The 17,684-nt window shown below is 41.4% G+C and overlaps 2 protein-coding genes across 5 annotated transcripts in view; both read left to right on the forward strand.

Annotated features, from left to right (window-relative positions):
• The window catches only part of LOC101175519 (abl interactor 2), an 86,617-nt gene extending 82,529 nt beyond the window's left edge, over positions 1-4,088 (forward strand). For all 4 annotated transcript variants that reach the window (XM_023950600.1, XM_023950598.1, XM_023950597.1 and 1 more), the window contains 3 exons: positions 217-297; positions 389-571; positions 2,506-4,088. In XM_023950600.1, the coding sequence (XP_023806368.1) occupies positions 217-297; positions 389-571; positions 2,506-2,681 (440 nt within the window). In that variant the 3' untranslated portion in view covers positions 2,682-4,088. The remainder of the gene's footprint in view (positions 1-216; positions 298-388; positions 572-2,505) is intronic.
• A 9,927-nt stretch (positions 4,089-14,015) lies between these two features.
• Positions 14,016-16,716, forward strand: cnot11 (CCR4-NOT transcription complex subunit 11). Its single transcript, XM_004081615.3, has 7 exons — positions 14,016-14,334; positions 14,414-14,578; positions 14,650-14,802; positions 15,125-15,327; positions 15,712-15,914; positions 16,030-16,126; positions 16,212-16,716. The coding sequence occupies exons 1-7, from the start codon at positions 14,016-14,018 to the stop codon at positions 16,407-16,409; spliced, it is 1,338 nt and encodes a 445-aa protein (XP_004081663.1). The 3' UTR covers positions 16,410-16,716.
• Positions 16,717-17,684: the final 968 nt, after the last annotated feature.

Here is a 17,684-nt window from a genome sequence, read left to right on the forward strand (position 1 = left end):
TGTATAAAACTATGATTTGATGACATGCAAGGAGGAAACATCTGTTAACAAAGATGTGTCTATTATTCACATAGTTTAATCTGCATAAATGTTCCAGTGAGAACAAAGGGGGAGAAAGGGATAAGTGTGATTTATAACTGTATTTTTTTCCAAATTAAACCTTTCAGTGGATCATTTGCAGAAGGTGTGTTTTTTTCTACTGAAATCTCTCCGCAGCCTCTCCCCCCCCAGCATCCGTCCTCCAGTTCACCCCCCAGCTTCCTCTGATGGGTTTTGTTGCTCGAGTGCAGGAGTCCAGTGAGTATCTTCTCCTGCTCCTGTCCTTGGAAGTAGAAACATTTTGAGCGTATGGACCTGTATCATATTAACCTTTTAAATCCATCCACAGTTTCAGACACCCCTCTGCCCCTACACCCACCTACTGAGAGCCAGTCAGGACTGGAGGAGCCTCTCCCCACTCCTCAGCCGCTGGAAGATAGACATGGGGAAGAGGACGCTGCTGTGGTGGAGTATAATGATCCATATGCTGAAGAAGACCCACCATGGGCCCCTCGGAGCTACGTGGAGAAAGGTGCCGCAGATTTTTATTTTAATTGCAGACTCCTGATGACATTTAAAGAAAAGCTGGTGTCTTTAGCTGCGTTTCCATATCCGCAAAACATTGTCAGAATTCTAGAAGTGTTGAAATACCACAATTTCGCAATTACACTGTTACATTGCAGTTTTGTGAAATATGTCAATTTTGACATGCCTCAAAAACCACCTCCTCCAAGTACAAAAACCTTCTTTTAAAAATGCGAGTTTTTTTCAAAACTGTCGTGTTTCCTTTGACCAGTGATGAAAGTCTTCCGGGAATTCCCGGAAATCCGGGTTTTTGAGCAAACTGATCATATCATCCGGGAAATAAAGACCTGATCTCTACGGACAAATCGCTTGCCGGATGAAAAAATTGTCTGAAATCGGCGAATTTTCGCTTTATTTTCTATATTTCTCCGTGGATCGCTTTCTCTATGGGCGCGGCTATCTTGTCTTCGTCTTCCCGGCCTAATTGACCAATGACGGGACGTTTTAGTTGCTTTCGGATGCGTCGACGGCTCTGATAATAAATAATCTAAAATAATGGCGGGCATCGTCATTATTGAGCGTGGTCACGACCTCAGTTGTGAGAAGACGATAAAAAACAAATTGGAGGAAAAATGGAGGAAAAAGACAAATATGGCAATTCTGTTGGAGGTGATTACAGTTGTTATTCAGAATTTCACTCTCCGTTCTAATACAATTAGTTACGGTGGAAATTACGCAGAGATTAAGTAAGGGTTATGGCCGACGAAGTGTTATTACTGTTATTACTTTTTTCGCGTCGGATGGTTGCTTCCGCGGAGTGCGCTAAAAAGAATGTTTTTTATGCAGTGTTTGTGTTGTGTGTGTTTAAAACTTTGTTGAAAAAGCAATAAAAAATATAAAAAAAAAAAAAAAAGAATGGTTTTTATGTACCATTGTAGTAGTTTGTTAAGTCTGGTCTGGGATCTTCTTCTTCTTTATTTCTTTGATCAATGCCCCATTGACCAGGAGCCCTTGTAGATTTTCTTGATCTGACTGCAGAATAACCACCCACACTGATCAAAACTGAAACATTTGAATACATTTCTTTATCTAATTTATTTGTATTTCCTAATTACCATGATTTAATTCAGTTTTGCTCAAAAACATTATTGACATTAATTATAATTATAAGTATTTGGTGGTTTGGACCCACACTCCCTTAGAAAAGAATGTTTACAATGTTTAATTTTGTTTGTATGTTTCCTTATATATTTCCCAGATTACTAAGTATTGGTGTTAAAGAATTGATGTATTATGTTATAGAAAGATAGTTTAAAGCAGATCCCATATTTTGATGTAATTGTAGTTTGAGAAAACAGTATTTCTAAAGCAGAAATCATTCAAATAAATGAGGTACTTTCATAGAATATCATAGTTACTGGTGTTTTTGCCATTTGGGGCTTTGATGTTACTATATTTTAGCAATTGTATGTTTTGCAGCTTTTAGGAAAAGCTTAGATTGTAGGATTGTGTTACTTTTAGCAATTATCCAAATTCTTTTTTTAGGACCAACAAGTCCTTAATGGCAAGTAAAACTAGGGGTTTGAATGTTAAATCATGATGCTCCAATTAGTCTTAGTTTCTTGATTAAGAAGTGAATAACTAGTAGAATTCATCTAAGACCATATATTTTTCAAAAAAATTCACTCCGTGCCCGCCATATCGCTCAAAGAAAAGTTCAGGGATTTTTTCCTTGCCTGACTTTCATCACTGTGTGAGAGAATTGAACACGAATCCAGTTGCGCAAATTCAAAATAAATGACAATGCAGCTTTTGTGTGTTAAGTCGCATCTGTATATTTTATGGTGATTGTATGCAGGACTTTGTTACACATTTACATACAATTTTAACAATTTACATCATTGTAAGATGACCTAACTGCCCGATGTTGTTGTCTTCTAGTGGTGGCGATCTACGACTACACAGCCGACAAGGAGGATGAGCTGTCGTTTCAGGAAGGAGCAATCATTTATGTGGTCAAGAAGAACGAGGACGGATGGTTTGAAGGAGTGATGAACGCCACCACTGGCCTCTTCCCAGGAAACTACGTGGAGTCTATCATGCACTACGCAGATTAACCCTTGTGCTATCTTAGATGACCCCACCCTTGCATTGACGTGTTCTCCCTACCATGACTAAGATGGATAAAGGTGGAAAGATTTCATGTCATCCATGGACAATAGTGAGGTTCACAAATCATTGAAGAAAAAAGGTTCAGCGCACTGTCTAGTGGGTCTAGATGACCCAACTCCCAACGTTAAAGTGTCTAGGATAGCACAAGGGTTACAGTCAGCTCTTTGTGTGGTGGTGGAGGCCTGACTACAGACTGAATTGTTAGGAGAATATGACACACAGTCCCTCGCCAGTATTTTAGTCCCTTAGATTTGCACCAAGTCAACCAGGAACAAGTGAATCCACATTTTTACCAGGATCATGAGGAGTTCTGCTCTCACCGTTCACTTTACTTTGTTAGAAGATTTCATAAAGTAAAATAATGTCTAAAAGATCCAGATGGGTTCAAACTTGGGACAAACCCAAAATCTGCTTTAGCAAAGGCACTTCCTATCCTGATATTTACTCCCCAAAAAAGTAAAATTACTGTCACCATTCACTATGTAAGTTATTTCAAAATAATGCTGCTCATATTAGTTGGACTTTTAACCTAAAAATTAAAAACCTATCAGCAATAACTGGCATAGGACCATTAACTCTTTCAGGTATAAAGTTCTTTTGTGAAAAACTGTTGCAACTTTCAGAAAAATTTCTACTTTTTGTATCCTAGCATAAAAATTTAGATTTTCTTTCTCAAAACATAACCTTAGGTATACCACTTTATACTTTTTTTGTCTTTATCCTAATGGAAATGTTAAAAGGAAATGATGCCATGAAAAAAAACCCTCTTCCCTGCTTTACCTTTGCCTTAACAACAGCTTTCAACCTTTGCTTTCATGTATAGCCTTATTTTCATTTTGCAGTGAGTGGAAACATTGGCAGACAGTTTATACGTAGACAAAATGTCATCCTTTAGACCAGTGGTCTTAAACCTTTTTCAGGCCACAGACCGGTTTAATGTCAGACAATATTTTCATGGATGTTTGGATATTTTCTGAATGGGGCAGAGTTTGCGTTTAATATTTTTAAGCTTCTAATTTCTAAAAAAATTATATTTCAAATTAAAATGCTACTACAAGAAATTTAGCTCAAAACAATCTGAAAACATTAGTAGATTTTTTACATAAGGCAAAGATTCAGTAAAACAAAGTTGTTGCATCTTTATTATCTATGTGTGTAAAAAATTCAAAAGTCAGTCCCCGCATATTAAGCAGAGCAGTTTCTGGTATGTGAGAAGAACTGTCTCAATAAAAAGCAGGAGTTTTCTGCCGAATACGGATTGTATTCAGAGGAAAACTCTTGGTTTTGTCTGTAAACAGCAGCTTTATTTTTATTTATTATTTTTTTTTACTTGTAAGTAGGGAAGAAGAGAGAGGGATGTTAGAGGGGGGGGGGGGTAGGAGGGTGAGAGGGGGGGGGGTAAAATCATGAAGCAGCATAAAGTAACAAGTTGCTGGATGTTTATGTTCAGATGTAATACAAAACTAGAAGGGCAAAGACTGTGCACACTCACACACAAATGTTATAAACATTATAAACATTCTTCATACATCAGTCCAAGTGTCCTATTGGACATGATTCCCGGCTGAATGGCTGTAAGCCCTCATCCAGGTCACCCTGTGGGTTCGTTCCAACTCCTCACTTATAAAATGCTCACAAATCGCTTTGAAGAGAAAAGAACTGATGCAGCCTGAATTCCATTCACAAACTGGAAACACTGATAGGCCGTTGCTATGGTTTCCAGGCCAGTTCGTCATTTCTGCTGTGATATTTTCTCACCGTAATGTCTCTCCTGGTGTTGATGCTTCTCGTTGCTTCATGTGAAACAAACACTTCTATTTAGTCCCGTTTTCGTCAATACGCACTGAAGAACCTGAACCTCCTCCCTCTGTGGTCTGTTGTCCTGTTTGCGTGCAGTCAGGTGGACCGGGACACATCTGGACATGCTTCTGGACCTTTTTGAAGTTTACAGTGTTTGCCTGTATGCCATTTCATTTTCTGATCCTTCCCTTTTGTTATTTTGATTTCACTAAAGAATGGTGTTTTATGAGCTGAAGGTTGTAAGGTTGCTGCTGTTTTTGGTTGTTGTCATATTTGAACAGAGGTCCTGTTGTGTTTTCCCAAACCTGACGTGCGTGCAAGCGAGCGAGAGACAGAGAAACTTTGTGAGTCAAAACCCTCCTTGTTAGACGACATGTGAGGATGGTCCTGAAAGCACTTATTGATTTGCAACAACAGCCAAATTGGGCAAGACGCATATAAATAATAATATAAGTAAATAGTTTTTCTATGACATGTAGGAGTTTCAGCTTCAACTCTGTTCAGTTTTTCGTTACTGCACTAAATCTTCGACACATATTACCACGCAGTTTATATACTCTTGACATGATTTACTGACTTAGTTGCTTTTTGTTGTTTTTCAATAATGTTTTTTTCAAAATGATATTCATATTTTAATGTGATATTTGAAAGCATTAACATGGTTTTCCATAGATAAACAAATGGATTTTTTTGAATCTGGTTAGATGAAGAAAGGCAGCCAAATAAAGTCACAGCTACCATCAGAGCTAAAAACCAAGGAAAAACCAGAAAGGCCAGATTTTTGAGGTTTGGACTGAACCTCGAAAGGTCACAGGTGTGTTTCTGATCACCTGTAGTGGTTTTTCAGCAGGAGTTTTTGTGTGCAGCATCCCTTTAAAATGTCCAGACTAAATAAGAGTAGACTGGATGTTTCATCAATGTTCGGTTAAATCTGCTCTGTGACCTTTGATATTCTGAATCAGATGTTAAATTAACGCTAAATCTTTGCTTTGCTTCAGCTTTATGTTTATCATTGAGCTTTATTTTCTTTATTTTGATGGGAAACATGCCAAGCTTCTAGGTGTCACTTCAGCCTGGGAGTCTGGCGTCTCTTCGTGTTACCTTACAACAGCACCTCTGCATCTTTCTGATTGAACAGTGTTTGAAAAAGCGTTTGGACTGAAAGAATCCTAACTGAAGGCATGTTGTTTTGTCAGAAAAATAAAATGTACTTTGCTGAATTGCTGTTTTAAAGGTCCATTTGTCTCTGTGCTTTATGTGAGGTTGGATCATTAGAAAGGCTAAGACACTACTTTTTTGGGACAGGTTTTACATAAAACAATGTTTAGTATAATTATTTTCTCACTGTGTTTGCACTAAACAGATACTTCTAACATTAATGTTAGCCGAGTAATATTATGATATGACCTGAAATGAAAATAGAAGAATACATTAGATGGACTTGTGGTTAAAAAAAAACACTGGTAAGATTTAATGTTTAAAGGTGTATGATTGTTTAGAATAATAAACATTGAGACTTGAGTCTGATCAAAACAACTGTATTTCACATTTCAATAGCTTCCAAACCATGGGATATAAAGAGTCCTTATCTCCCAAATTGTGGCACTGACATACCAACATCAGACACAACAACCTTTTTTGCTGCAATAGATGATACATATTAATATGATTTTTTTATATCCAAATACTGAAGGTTCACGTATAAATCTTGGCAATTGTTTTTAGATATCATCTAAACCATGTGACTTAAATAGCCAAATTCTATCCCGAATTGTAGCACGAACATACCAACATCATTTTTGGGGCAGAAAATTGAACTGTAGTGATTGGTCAAAAACAGCAGAACCGCTGTCTGGTAGGGAGTCGAAAGAGTGGACTCAAACATTATCACTATTTTATAAATGAAGAGGTGCAAACAAAAGAATAACTCCCACCTGCCCCTGTCATTAAATTCTTTAAAACAATAAATGAAAAGCTTAAGTAATAAAAAAGTAGTCTTAACAAAAGAACTAGCATGCACACATTTGATTAAAAACATGTAACAAAGTAATGGTTTATTTATAATGGCAAAAAAGTACAAAATTTTCCAATTCTAAGGCTTCTCATGAATACACTACACATTAAAGCATTTTTTATTCTTTGCTAAATTATAGTATAAAAATTATAGCTTAAAAAATAACCCTCATTCATACTCACACTCACACATACAGTACAGACCAAAAGTTTGGACACACCTCATTCAAACAGTTTTCTTTATTTTCATGACTATGAATTAACACGTGGAATTATATACATAACAAAAAAGTGTGAAACAACTGAAAATATGTCATATTGTAGGTTCTTCAAAGTAGCACCTTTTGCTTTGATTACTGCTTTGCACACTCTTGGCATTCTTTTGATGAACTTCAAGAGATAGTCCCCTGAAATGGTCTTCCAACAGTCTTGAAGGAGTTCCCAGAGATGCTTAGCACTTGTTGGCTCTTTTGCCTTTACTCTGCGGTCCAGCTCACCCCAAACCAACTCGATTGGGTTCAGGGCCGGTGACTGTGGAGGCCAGGTCATCTGGTGCAGCACCCCATCACTCTCCTTCTTGGTCAATTAGCCCTTACACAGCCTGGAGGTGTGTTTGGGGTCATTGTCCCGTTGAAAAAGAAATGATGGTCCAACTAAATGCAAACCGGATGGAATAGCATGCCGCTGCAAGTTGCTCTGGTAGCCATGCTGGTTGAATGAAAACTTTATTAATCCCAACAAGGAGAAACTCAGTTCCAGTACATCTCGATGAAGAAGGTCAGACAAACAGCAACACAGGATACACACACACATCTCGAGAGGTTACTGAGGTCAATGCAGCCGAGCGCCTTAGATGACCTGCGCCGGCGCACCTTTGTATAGCATGCAGATGGACCACGAAGAGGGCCGGGGGTTGGGTTTGGTGACAAAAAAAAGTCGTATCCTTACACTGCGTACAATGTGTTGATACAAGAAAAAAACTACACCGTTTAAACACAAATAGCACATATTCAGACAAAGACACAGTACATGAGGCTCAGGGGGGAAACGGTGGTGGACGGGAGTGGGGGGCCCCCCATGAGTCTGTCCATCAGGTGCAGCTCCGTGAGCCAGGCACATCTTACGGGCAGCTCACAGAGGAGGTAGGGAGGGGGTTGGGAAGCCGAGGACAAGCAGGGAGGGGGTGAGTTGCAGTTATCAACCCTCCAGAACAGCTGCTGTAGTCCACTCTGTAGAAGCGGCTTTGTTTTGGTGGAGCCAAGGACAGTTGTCCATAGCTCCTTCGGGGAGTCTGATTAGATAAAATACTTTTGGGCGCCAGCAGGTTGTTTGTACTGCCGGCAAAGTCCTTGACTGGCTCTTCGCTTTGTGTGAGGCAGAGATTGATCCGAATGAGAAGTGGGTGAATTTAGCCCAGTCTTCCCTCAAATCCGGGCAGAAACTTGCTCCAAGGTGGCATCCATCTTCCGCACAAGTTCAGGGGTCTCAAGCAATCTGCTTAAGTGGGCAAGGCAAGCACAGAGCTTTTGATCCGCTTGTGAAAGTTTCTCATTCTGAGTCTCTCCTCCCCGAAAAATCTTTCCCAGGAGCTTTGATTGATTGCCTCTCTCCATCTTCTGCTCCCAGACCGCCTGATAAATTAGAAATCCTCCGATCCCAATTACGAGGAATCCAATTATCAGAAATCCAAATAGGTACACGTCCTCGACATCCTCCACAGACAGCTGGGCCAGGCACACCAGCCTCCACTTGCCCCATGGATCGATGGTGTATCCAGCCGCGTGGGTGCCGTCCGGGCAGGAAGGGTCCGCTTTCCCGTTCCTTAGTGTGGAAAATACTTTGTCGATCGAATTTAGAGACCAGCTGATCAGATCCATTTTCAGAGTGCAGAAAAGCAGCGGCTTCAGAAGGGTGAAGAATGCACCTCTCGGGCAGACAGGACAAAAAAGCCTTGGGGAAGGGCTGACACAGGAGGAGCGAGAGGAAAACACGTCTGTCCTCGACGAAAGTCAGAAAGCAAGTTCAGTATGCCTTCAATTTTAAATAAATCCCCAACAATTTTAACCAGCAAAGCACCCCACACCATCACACCTCCTCGTCCATGCTTCACGGTGGGAACCAGGCATGTAGAGTCCATCCTTTAAACACAAAGACACGGTGGCTGGGACCAAAAATCTCAAATTTAGACTCCTCAGACCAAAGCACAGATTTCCACTGGTCGAATGTCCATTCCTTGTGTTCTTTAACCCAAACAAGTCTCTTCTGCTTGTTGCCTTTCTTTAGCAGTGATTTCCTAGAAGATATTCTAAGATGAAGGCCTGATTCACACAGTCTCCTTTTAACAGTTGTAGAGATGTGTCTGCTGCTAGAACTGTGTGCCATTGACCTGGTCTCTAATCTGAGCTGCTGTTAACCTGCCATTTCTGAGGCTGCTGACTCAGATGAACTTATCTTCCGCAGCAGAGGTGACTCTTGGTCTTCCTTTCCTGGGGCGGTCCGCATGTGAGCCAGTTTCTTTGTAGTGCTTGATGGTTTTTGTGACTGCACTTGGGGACACTTTCAAAGTTTTCCCAATTTTTCAGACTGACTGACCTTCATTTCTTGGAGTAATGATGGCCACTCATTTTTCTGTACTTAGCTGCTTTTTTCTTGCCATAATACAAATGCTAAGTCTATTCAGTAGGACTTTCAGCTGTGTATCCACCTGACTTCTGCACAACACAAATGATGGTCCCAACCCCATTTATAACGCAATAAATCACACTTATTAACCCTTGTGCTGTTAGATGACCCCACCCTTGCATTGAAGTGTTATTCCTATCATGACAAAGGTGGATAAAGGTGAAAAGATTTAATGTGATCCTTGGACACCAGTGAGGTTCACAAATCATTGAACAAAAAAGGTTCAGCGCACTGTCTAGTGGGTCTAGATGACCCAACTCCCAATGTTAAAGTGCCTAGGATAGCACAAGGGATCTATGTTCCCTTGATTGCTCCTGATCAAGAGAGAAATATAAGAGATCAGAGGAGAGAAGCGAGGAGAGCTACCCACTCCACCAGGAGGACACACGCTCCAAGTGCGTTTGGACCTGCGCACCCCGGGACCGTTTGGACCTGTACGCACTTTGAGCGTGTGGACCTCCGGGACCACAGGATATTATCCGGGGAGCATGAGACTGCAGAATTAGAATCCAATTTACACACTATTTCTATTAGTTTAAACAAAAAAGCCATATGTATATAAGAAAACTCTGTCTTTCAACATTTTCAATGTATAGTAATCTGTTTTGTGATATTTCTTTTGTAATACATGTGTAATCCCCTGGCATTATCATTGTTATGACTATTGTTCTTGTCATGCAGATTTGTTCTATTGTGAACAATAAAACATAGGGGACCTGCGACTAATTATGATGTCACACTATTGTCACACTCGTAGATCTGATGACGTGCAAGATACTGATTGGTCCGGACAAATTACTGTATGATCGCAGAAGAAGAAATTATGAGTTCCGTTGTAAACATAGGTCCGACATAGAGCAAGATGATCTTCTAAATGGGCTTTTATTATTGTTATTATTGTTTATTAAGTGCATGTTCACTTATAGTTTTTTTTTATCTGTGCGGCCAGTGCTTTATTAGTGGCAGAACGGACCCGGAAGAAGGGTTAGGATTAGGCTAATACGTGCTAACCACATTTAGCCATGCTAACAACATTTAGCCGTGGATGAACTTAAAACTGGAATTACATCAGCCTTTATTTTGTTTGGACCCCACTGGTAACACAAATTCACATGATTGTATTTGTGTTTCTCAGGACTGTTCATTCAAAAGCCGCCTACGCCAGCTCACACACCGTTCCAAAGCCGCTTTTCTGCTTGGAGATACAACCCTTCCAACACGGTTCTGCGGAACTGCGGTCCGAAGCTTTCTTCGGACTGCACACTATAACAAAGCACCCTCCGCTGCCTGCAAAAACAAAGCTACAAGTTAGGCTGCTGTGGTCAGAGACACAGTTCGCTCGCATGGAACAGCCGGTTCATTCTAACAGCCACAGATCTTATTACACAGTGTGTTGTGGCAAAATCGCTCCATAAACATTTCAAAGAATATTGTCAGAAACAATTTATGAGGGAATAGAACTTTAGGTTACAAAAGTAAACATGAAATAAAAAGATGTAAAGCCCGAGCAGATCTCAACGCCATGTAGTTTGTCCAAGTGGGGTTACCGTAGTGTGACGTCATCATTAGTGCCAAGCCCCCGAACACTTATTGCAGGCTGAGGAGGATCCAAGATGGCGGCTTGAGCAGACGCTCCTTTTCACCCAGCTGCGCTAAAAAGTTATTATTACTGCAAAAAAATATCCATTTAAACGCTAAATAATTGGTTCTGCTGACCCTGAACACCCTGAATACTTACTGTCATAAAAATGGCTTCTCGAGACAGAAAAAGAAGCTCAAAGCAAGACAACAAAAGTTCGACTAATGCAAACTCCACAACTGCTAGAGGCAGCGGCTCAGGCAATGTGGATCATGACTTTATTAAATTACCTGTCGACCAAGATATGACTGGAGAGAAAGAATTCCCACCTCTACCTCTCTCTGTGCTTATGAAGGCATTGTTTTTGAACTCCCAAAGGTGAGAAAAAAAGTGACGACGGCAACCAGGATATTGTAGCCGTTTTATCAGAAATGATTAACACTCACTTTGATAGCTTGGAAAAAGTAATGAATGCATACTCACTTAAAATTGAAGAATATAAGAGATCGGTTGACTTTGCTTTTGGTGAAATCCAAGATGTAAAGAAGAGAGTTGACATGATTGAAAGTAAAACAAATAATGGCGCCACAATCCTCTAGCTACAAGAAAGGCTTAATGAGTCAGAACGCTACTCTGGAACCTAAAACTTTATGGTGTACCAGAGACTATGGCTAAAGAAGATGTAAAAAAGGAAACCATTCAAATCTGCCAGAATGTTTTCCCCAAAGCAAAAAACAAACTGCCGAACGTTATTGATATTGTTCACCTGTTGGGGAAACTGAAGGAAAATGAGAGGAAACCCAGAGGAATCATCGTACAGTTTACCTCCAGAACCGTCTGAGACGCCATGTGGAAAACTGTGAAAAACAGGTCTTTTTTGAAAGAGTGCCATCTCCACTTCACAGAAGATCTCTGTGTGACAGATTGCGAGAGAAGAGCGGCGATGTGGCCAATGATTGAGGCAGCCAGACGAGAGGGCAAAACCGCTTACTACGTTGGTCCTCGAGCATATATCAACGGTAAAGAAGTCAGCTCTCAACACTGGGCTGTCTACCCAACAATATAAACTCATCCATCTTTTTGCGCTCTAGCAGTTTGCACAATCTGATTTTGATGAAAATCGGCCACTAGTTCCAATATCTTTTACCAAATGGGCGTCAGAAGGTTCTAATTGTATGTTCAAGTCGGCTTAAAGTTTATTCTGAATGTTTAATTCATCTTTTTTTTACCTCATTTACTTGAATCGTACATTTGTGTAAATATAACTAGTGAACGTTTATTTTCCTTTTTAGCACACTGGTTAATGCAACCCAGCTCACCAACTAAAGATCTTACTTTATTATCTTCTCTTTTTTATGTCGTTAAGTTTAGGTTCATTGAATGTCAGGGCGTTAAAAAAGGCTACCAAGCGTAAAGCTCTTTTCTTGTTTGCCAAAAAGTTAAATACAGACTTTTTCTTTTTTCAAGAGTCCCACTCTACAAAAGATGATGCAAATTTCGGGAGATCCCAATGGGGTAATAACATATTCTTTTCTCATGGAAGTCAGCACTCAGATGGCACTCTTACGGTAAAACACAAATTTGAAGGTGACAGTCTTACACATAAATGACCTTGGCATACGAAAATAAGACTTTTATAGCTATAAATGTATATGGTTACAATACTAAATGTGAAAATTCTCAACTCCTATCCATAATAGAAAATTGTTCACCTGAATGTTTAAACAAACTTCCCCATGCAATAATTATAATTGGAGGAGACCTGAATATGGTGTTAGATTGTCGACTGGATAGATGGCCACTACAAACTAATAATCCTAATGCTGAACTACTTTAATTTATACAAAGTTTTCATTTAAAAGATCCTTGGAGAGAAGAATCCAAACAAGATCAAGTTTTACATGGAGCAACAAAAGTATCTCCCGGCAGTCACATATTAGCCATATACTGGCTTGTTTTTGATCGTCTAGATACAGATGATATTAATATTAACATTTTTTTTTTAAAGATGGCAGTCAAATTCCCCGAGCCCTAAATCTAGTAAAAGATTTTTCTAATGGCCCTGCACTTCATCTTAACATCAAAAATGTGAAGAACTACCTATCAAATTTGACAAAACACGATCCATATGTAAAATTCCCATCACATACATGTAACACACCTAGGGATTACTATCACCAAAAATTATGGAAACTGTGTGTTGGCTCTCCAGCAGCAGCAGTTGTCTCTCTTGCCGCTCGGGAACTCTCTCCCGACGCCAAAGCCGTTAAAGACATCCCTGTTACACACAACCGTGTTTGCTTCTTAACTCTTAAATAATGGACACAGGAGACATTTCATTCTGAACCTGAAGTGCAGCTCCCCACTCACTTCGTCTTGACTATGATGAGAGGCTGCGCCTTCCTTTTTATTTTCAACTGCACGTAAAAAAAATTGGCGCATGCTTACGTAATAACATAATCAGACAGAGATCGTCTATGGTGACAGACATTGTACTCCAACACTGTGTAACATACCTAGGGATTACCATCACCTAAAACGAACATAAGAGAAGTTCTTCAAATTTCAGTCCCTAGTAAAACGTTTTAACTTATGGGTTTTAATTTAGGTCTCTTACCTGAGCCTAAAAGGCAGAGTACTGCTATCTCTACCTTCTCTTAACTCTCTCTCTCTCCCTCTCCCTCTCTATCTATCTATTTAAATAAAACAAATGTGAACGATTATTTGGTAGGAATAATTCATATACCATTTCCACCTGCTGGACTGGAGAGAAACTGAAGAAAACTACATCACCCAAGATGCAGTTCACCGGAAAATACGACTAAAAAATACTTCAAGCTAATGGCTCGCAGCACTATCCCATTCAGGGTCTTATTTCTTTCTCAGTCCTGGAAATATTATCTTTTGTAACTCTTTGGTTCGATTGATAAGTTATACGTTCATTTAATCTATTTGGATAATTATTTTTAAAAAGATGATTGATGTTTTGACGAGTTTCCCGGTTTTGTAGCTTATTTTTAAGCTAGGCTAACTTGATGCTAACCGCGTTATAGGATCTCAATCGAGATGACTTCTGGGCCACCGTCCTCCACTCTGCGTCTTCAAAGATGAATAAGCGGGTAAGAGCGCCGCTATAGTTATACAGAAAGACTTATCAGGGACCCCGGTCAATCTCTGCATCCGATCGAACTGTGGCGGGGAAACGATGACTCTGGCTCCAAAGGAACTGTCCAACCTGCTGAGCATAATCTCGGATGAGGCCTGCAACAACAGCTTCGAGACCCTCTCCACTCATTTCCATCATTACTTTGGGAAGGCGGACCACTTCAAGGTGGGTTCGGTTCTGGTCATGCTGCTGCAGCAGCCGGACCTGCTGCCCAGCTCTCCGCAGCGGCTCACAGCCCTCTATCTGCTCTGGGAGATGTACCGAACCGAGCCGTTGGCCGCGAACCCGTTCGCCGCCGTGTTCGCGCACCTGCTAAACCCAGCACCTTCCGGGGATGAGCAGGAGAAAGCCCTGTCCGGTAGGGCCGCTTCCTTTCACCTTTAGCCCGACGTCTCATCAGAACCGCAGCCGCTCAGTCTCTGTTTCGTTGGGTCCAGGCTTCCTTCCTCCCATCACGCAGCCGGAGAAGTTCTTCCTGTCCCAGCTGATGCTGGCTCCGCCCAGAGACCTCTTCAAAAAGACCCCCAGACAGGTGTCCTGCATGGACGTGAGCAACATGCCCCCATCTATAGACATCAGCGGGCTGCAGCTTCCTTTAGCAGGTCAGTGAAGGTTGTAAGGAAACATCTCATCACAGGTGAAGACGCCGTCAATCCCAGCCCTCTTTTTGCAGAGCGCCAGTCAGAGCTGCCCACCCAGAGCAAAGCCAGCTTCCCCAGCATCCTCAACGACCCCGATCCAGACTCCTCCAACTCAGGCTTCGACAGCTCTGTGGCCAATCAGATCATTGAGTCTCTGGTCACAGGGCTGCGTCCTCCTCTGGAGAGTAAGTGCTTTTTTTCACACAAGCTGTGATCACATCTGTGGAAGAAAGAAGGAATCTCCTCAGAAAAGATGGTAGCCGTCTCCTCAGCAAAAACTCACGGTTACAGGTTGATCGGCGCCGACCTGATCTGTTGAGTGCGATTGATCTTTAACTGATACTTTAAAAAAAAAAGTGTTTGAGTGACTGTCTAGAAGGTTTTTGCTGAAGTTATGTCATTTTTCAGTAGTTTTATATTAAAGTATTTAGACTTTGTTCAAAGGCCGTCTGTCTGAAGGTGTTGCTATGAGGCATGGTAAGTACCAGTTTCTCAAAACCCTCCCAGGTCATTTTCGACCCGAGTTCATCCGGCCGACGCCTCCGCTCCACACATGCGAAGATGAGCTGGCGTGGCTGAACCCCACCGAGCCGGACCACTGCATCCAGTGGGATCGGTCAATGTGTGTGAAGAACAGCACCGGCGTGGAGATCAAACGCATCATGGCCAAGGCCTTCAAGAGTCCGCTGTCGGCTCAGCAGCAGTCCCAGGTAGGTCTGATGCTGATCAACAACATGTTTGGTTTACACAAAGGCAAAGTCAGGGTTAAAATAAAAACTTTATTTAAAATAGGAACTCCTGTTCTTTGCAAAGAAACAAAAACTTAACTTCAGATCTGCTCTTTTTTCATTTTTAAATCAAGATTTATCAAAACAAAAACACAATTTGTGGGAAAAGTATTTGTTTCTTTTTTAACCTTTGTCTTCCTGGATTAGTTTTCTGGTGGTCTTAAAAAAAATCAACCTTTATTTTTCCCTTCACTCAAAAACTTTATCGTCCGTTCCCTAAAAGACAAATTATTTCTTGTGGAGGCGTTGACTCCTACTGCTGTGCACCGCTGTCACTCCTCTGTATTGACCTCGCCGTGTGTGCAGCTGCTGGCTGAGTTGGAGAAAGACCCAAAGCTGGTGTATCACATCGGCCTGACGCCTGTGAAGCTGCCTGAGCTGGTGGAGAACAACCCACTGGTGGCCATCGAGATGCTGCTAAAACTGATGCAGAGCAGCCAGATCACAGAGTATTTCTCAGTGCTCGTCAACATGGACATGTCGCTGCACTCCATGGAGGTGGTAAACAGGTGGGGGCGGGGCTTTGGCTGTATTCAGACCTGTTAACGAATCTCCAGTTGGGTTCCAGTTTGGTGCTGTTTCTGTAGTTTGGAAGTGATGGAGTTGTTTGCTCTCCTCCGTCAGGTTAACCACAGCTGTGGATCTGCCTCCAGAATTCATCCACCTCTACATCTCCAACTGCATCTCCACGTGTGAGCAGATCAAAGACAAATACATGCAGGTCAACACGCGTTCTTGGAACTGTGAACTGCTGAAGAGAGCTCAAGAGTTTTCCTCTGGAATAAAAACCCGCTTGATTCTTGCAGAACCGCCTGGTCCGGCTGGTGTGCGTCTTCCTGCAGTCGCTGATCCGAAACAAGATCATCAACGTCCAGGACCTGTTCATCGAGGTGCAGGCCTTCTGCATAGAGTTCAGCCGCATCCGTGAAGCGGCCGGCCTCTTCCGCCTTCTGAAGACCCTGGACACTGGGGAGAACCCGGCCGAGGCCAAGCCCATCAAATGAGCAGGAGTCCTGACATCAGAGGGAGCAGGGAGCCGTACAGCTCAGTCATGAGAGGACGTGCTGTAAATATGCAGCTCTGCGGAGGATCTTTGTCACTGACTCATCAATTTTTTCTTTATTAAACCCTCGAGTTTGTATTATTTTCGATGTCATTTCCTGAGTGATCAAATGTTGCATTAAGTCAAAGCTGCAGAAATTCCATAAGCTGCTATCACTTCGGCAGATTTACTGGAGCTCAGTGAAACATTTGAACTCAAAAGTGTTTTACTCCTTATTTTGTCTCCATAAAATTGTTGAGTGTTTGGTTCTTGTGTGCAGAGTTGTATGTTTGCAAAGCGTGACACAAGTTCTGACCGTTTTCTTCTGCTCCCAGTTTTCTAGCTTTTAAAAATGTTGAGGGTAAAGTTTTGCTGCAAATGCTTAAATCATTTAAAAAGGGTTTCAGATGTCGAAATAAAAAAACTCAGATTTTAGGATGACAAAAAGACCGACTGTTCTTCCCTAATCCCTATCTAGGGGCAGCAACGTCATACAGTCTGTGAGCAGAAAATGACAGTAAGGTCAGTTCACCAAATAACCACTATGTTTTGCAGACTCAAAATGATGGAAACTGGTCCAATTTCCCAACAAAAACTGAACCCAAAACTGTGGTGTCTGGGTATGAGGGTATAAGATCTTAAACCTGACATCAAACTTTCATCCAAATGAAGATGTGGCTTTTTTTTTTACTTGTCCTGTCCAACAGCTAGGCAGACAGATGAGAGCTGGAGGCCTCTTGTGTTGGACATGTTTTATTTTAACAACAGGGGTTATGAATCTTCAGACAAACCAGAGGTATGTCTGAATAAACCCCTTTTGTAATCGAGGCCAAACTTTATTCATTTTAATCATATTTGAAAATCTTTTTCGTTTGGAGCTTGTGGAAAAGGAAAGGAGGGAAGAAGAGAGAGGGATGTTAGAGGGGGGAGGGGTTAAAACCATGAAGCAGCATAAAGCAACAAGTTGCTGGATGTTTATAATAATTACAGTGAGGTTCAGATGTAATACAAGTCTATAAGGGCGCGGCCTGTCCACACACACACCCAAGTGTCACAAGCATACCCGTTGGCTCCAAAAATGTCAACATGTACACAATAACCCTTGTGCTATCCTATGACCCCACCCTTACATTGACGTGTTCTCCCTACCATGACAAAGGTGGATAAAGATGAAGACGATTTCATGTAATCCATGGACACCAGTGAGGTTCACAAATCATTGAAGAAAAAAGGTTCA

This window comes from Oryzias latipes, chromosome 21 (genome assembly GCF_002234675.1).
Source record: "Oryzias latipes chromosome 21, ASM223467v1".
NCBI lineage: Eukaryota > Metazoa > Chordata > Actinopteri > Beloniformes > Adrianichthyidae > Oryzias > Oryzias latipes.

What these genes read in the sequence shown, in the direction of transcription:
- cnot11 (XM_004081615.3), top strand. Translation starts at nt 14,016, where the DNA reads ATGACTCTGGCTCCAAAGGAACTGTCCAACCTGCTGAGCATAATCTCG. An exon ending in CGGCTCAGCAGCAGTCCCAG is followed by an intron (nt 15,328 to 15,711) that starts GTAGGTCTGATG and finishes CCGTGTGTGCAG; the next exon opens with CTGCTGGCTGAGTTGGAGAA. An exon ending in TCCATGGAGGTGGTAAACAG is followed by an intron (nt 15,915 to 16,029) that starts GTGGGGGCGGGG and finishes CTCCTCCGTCAG; the next exon opens with GTTAACCACAGCTGTGGATC.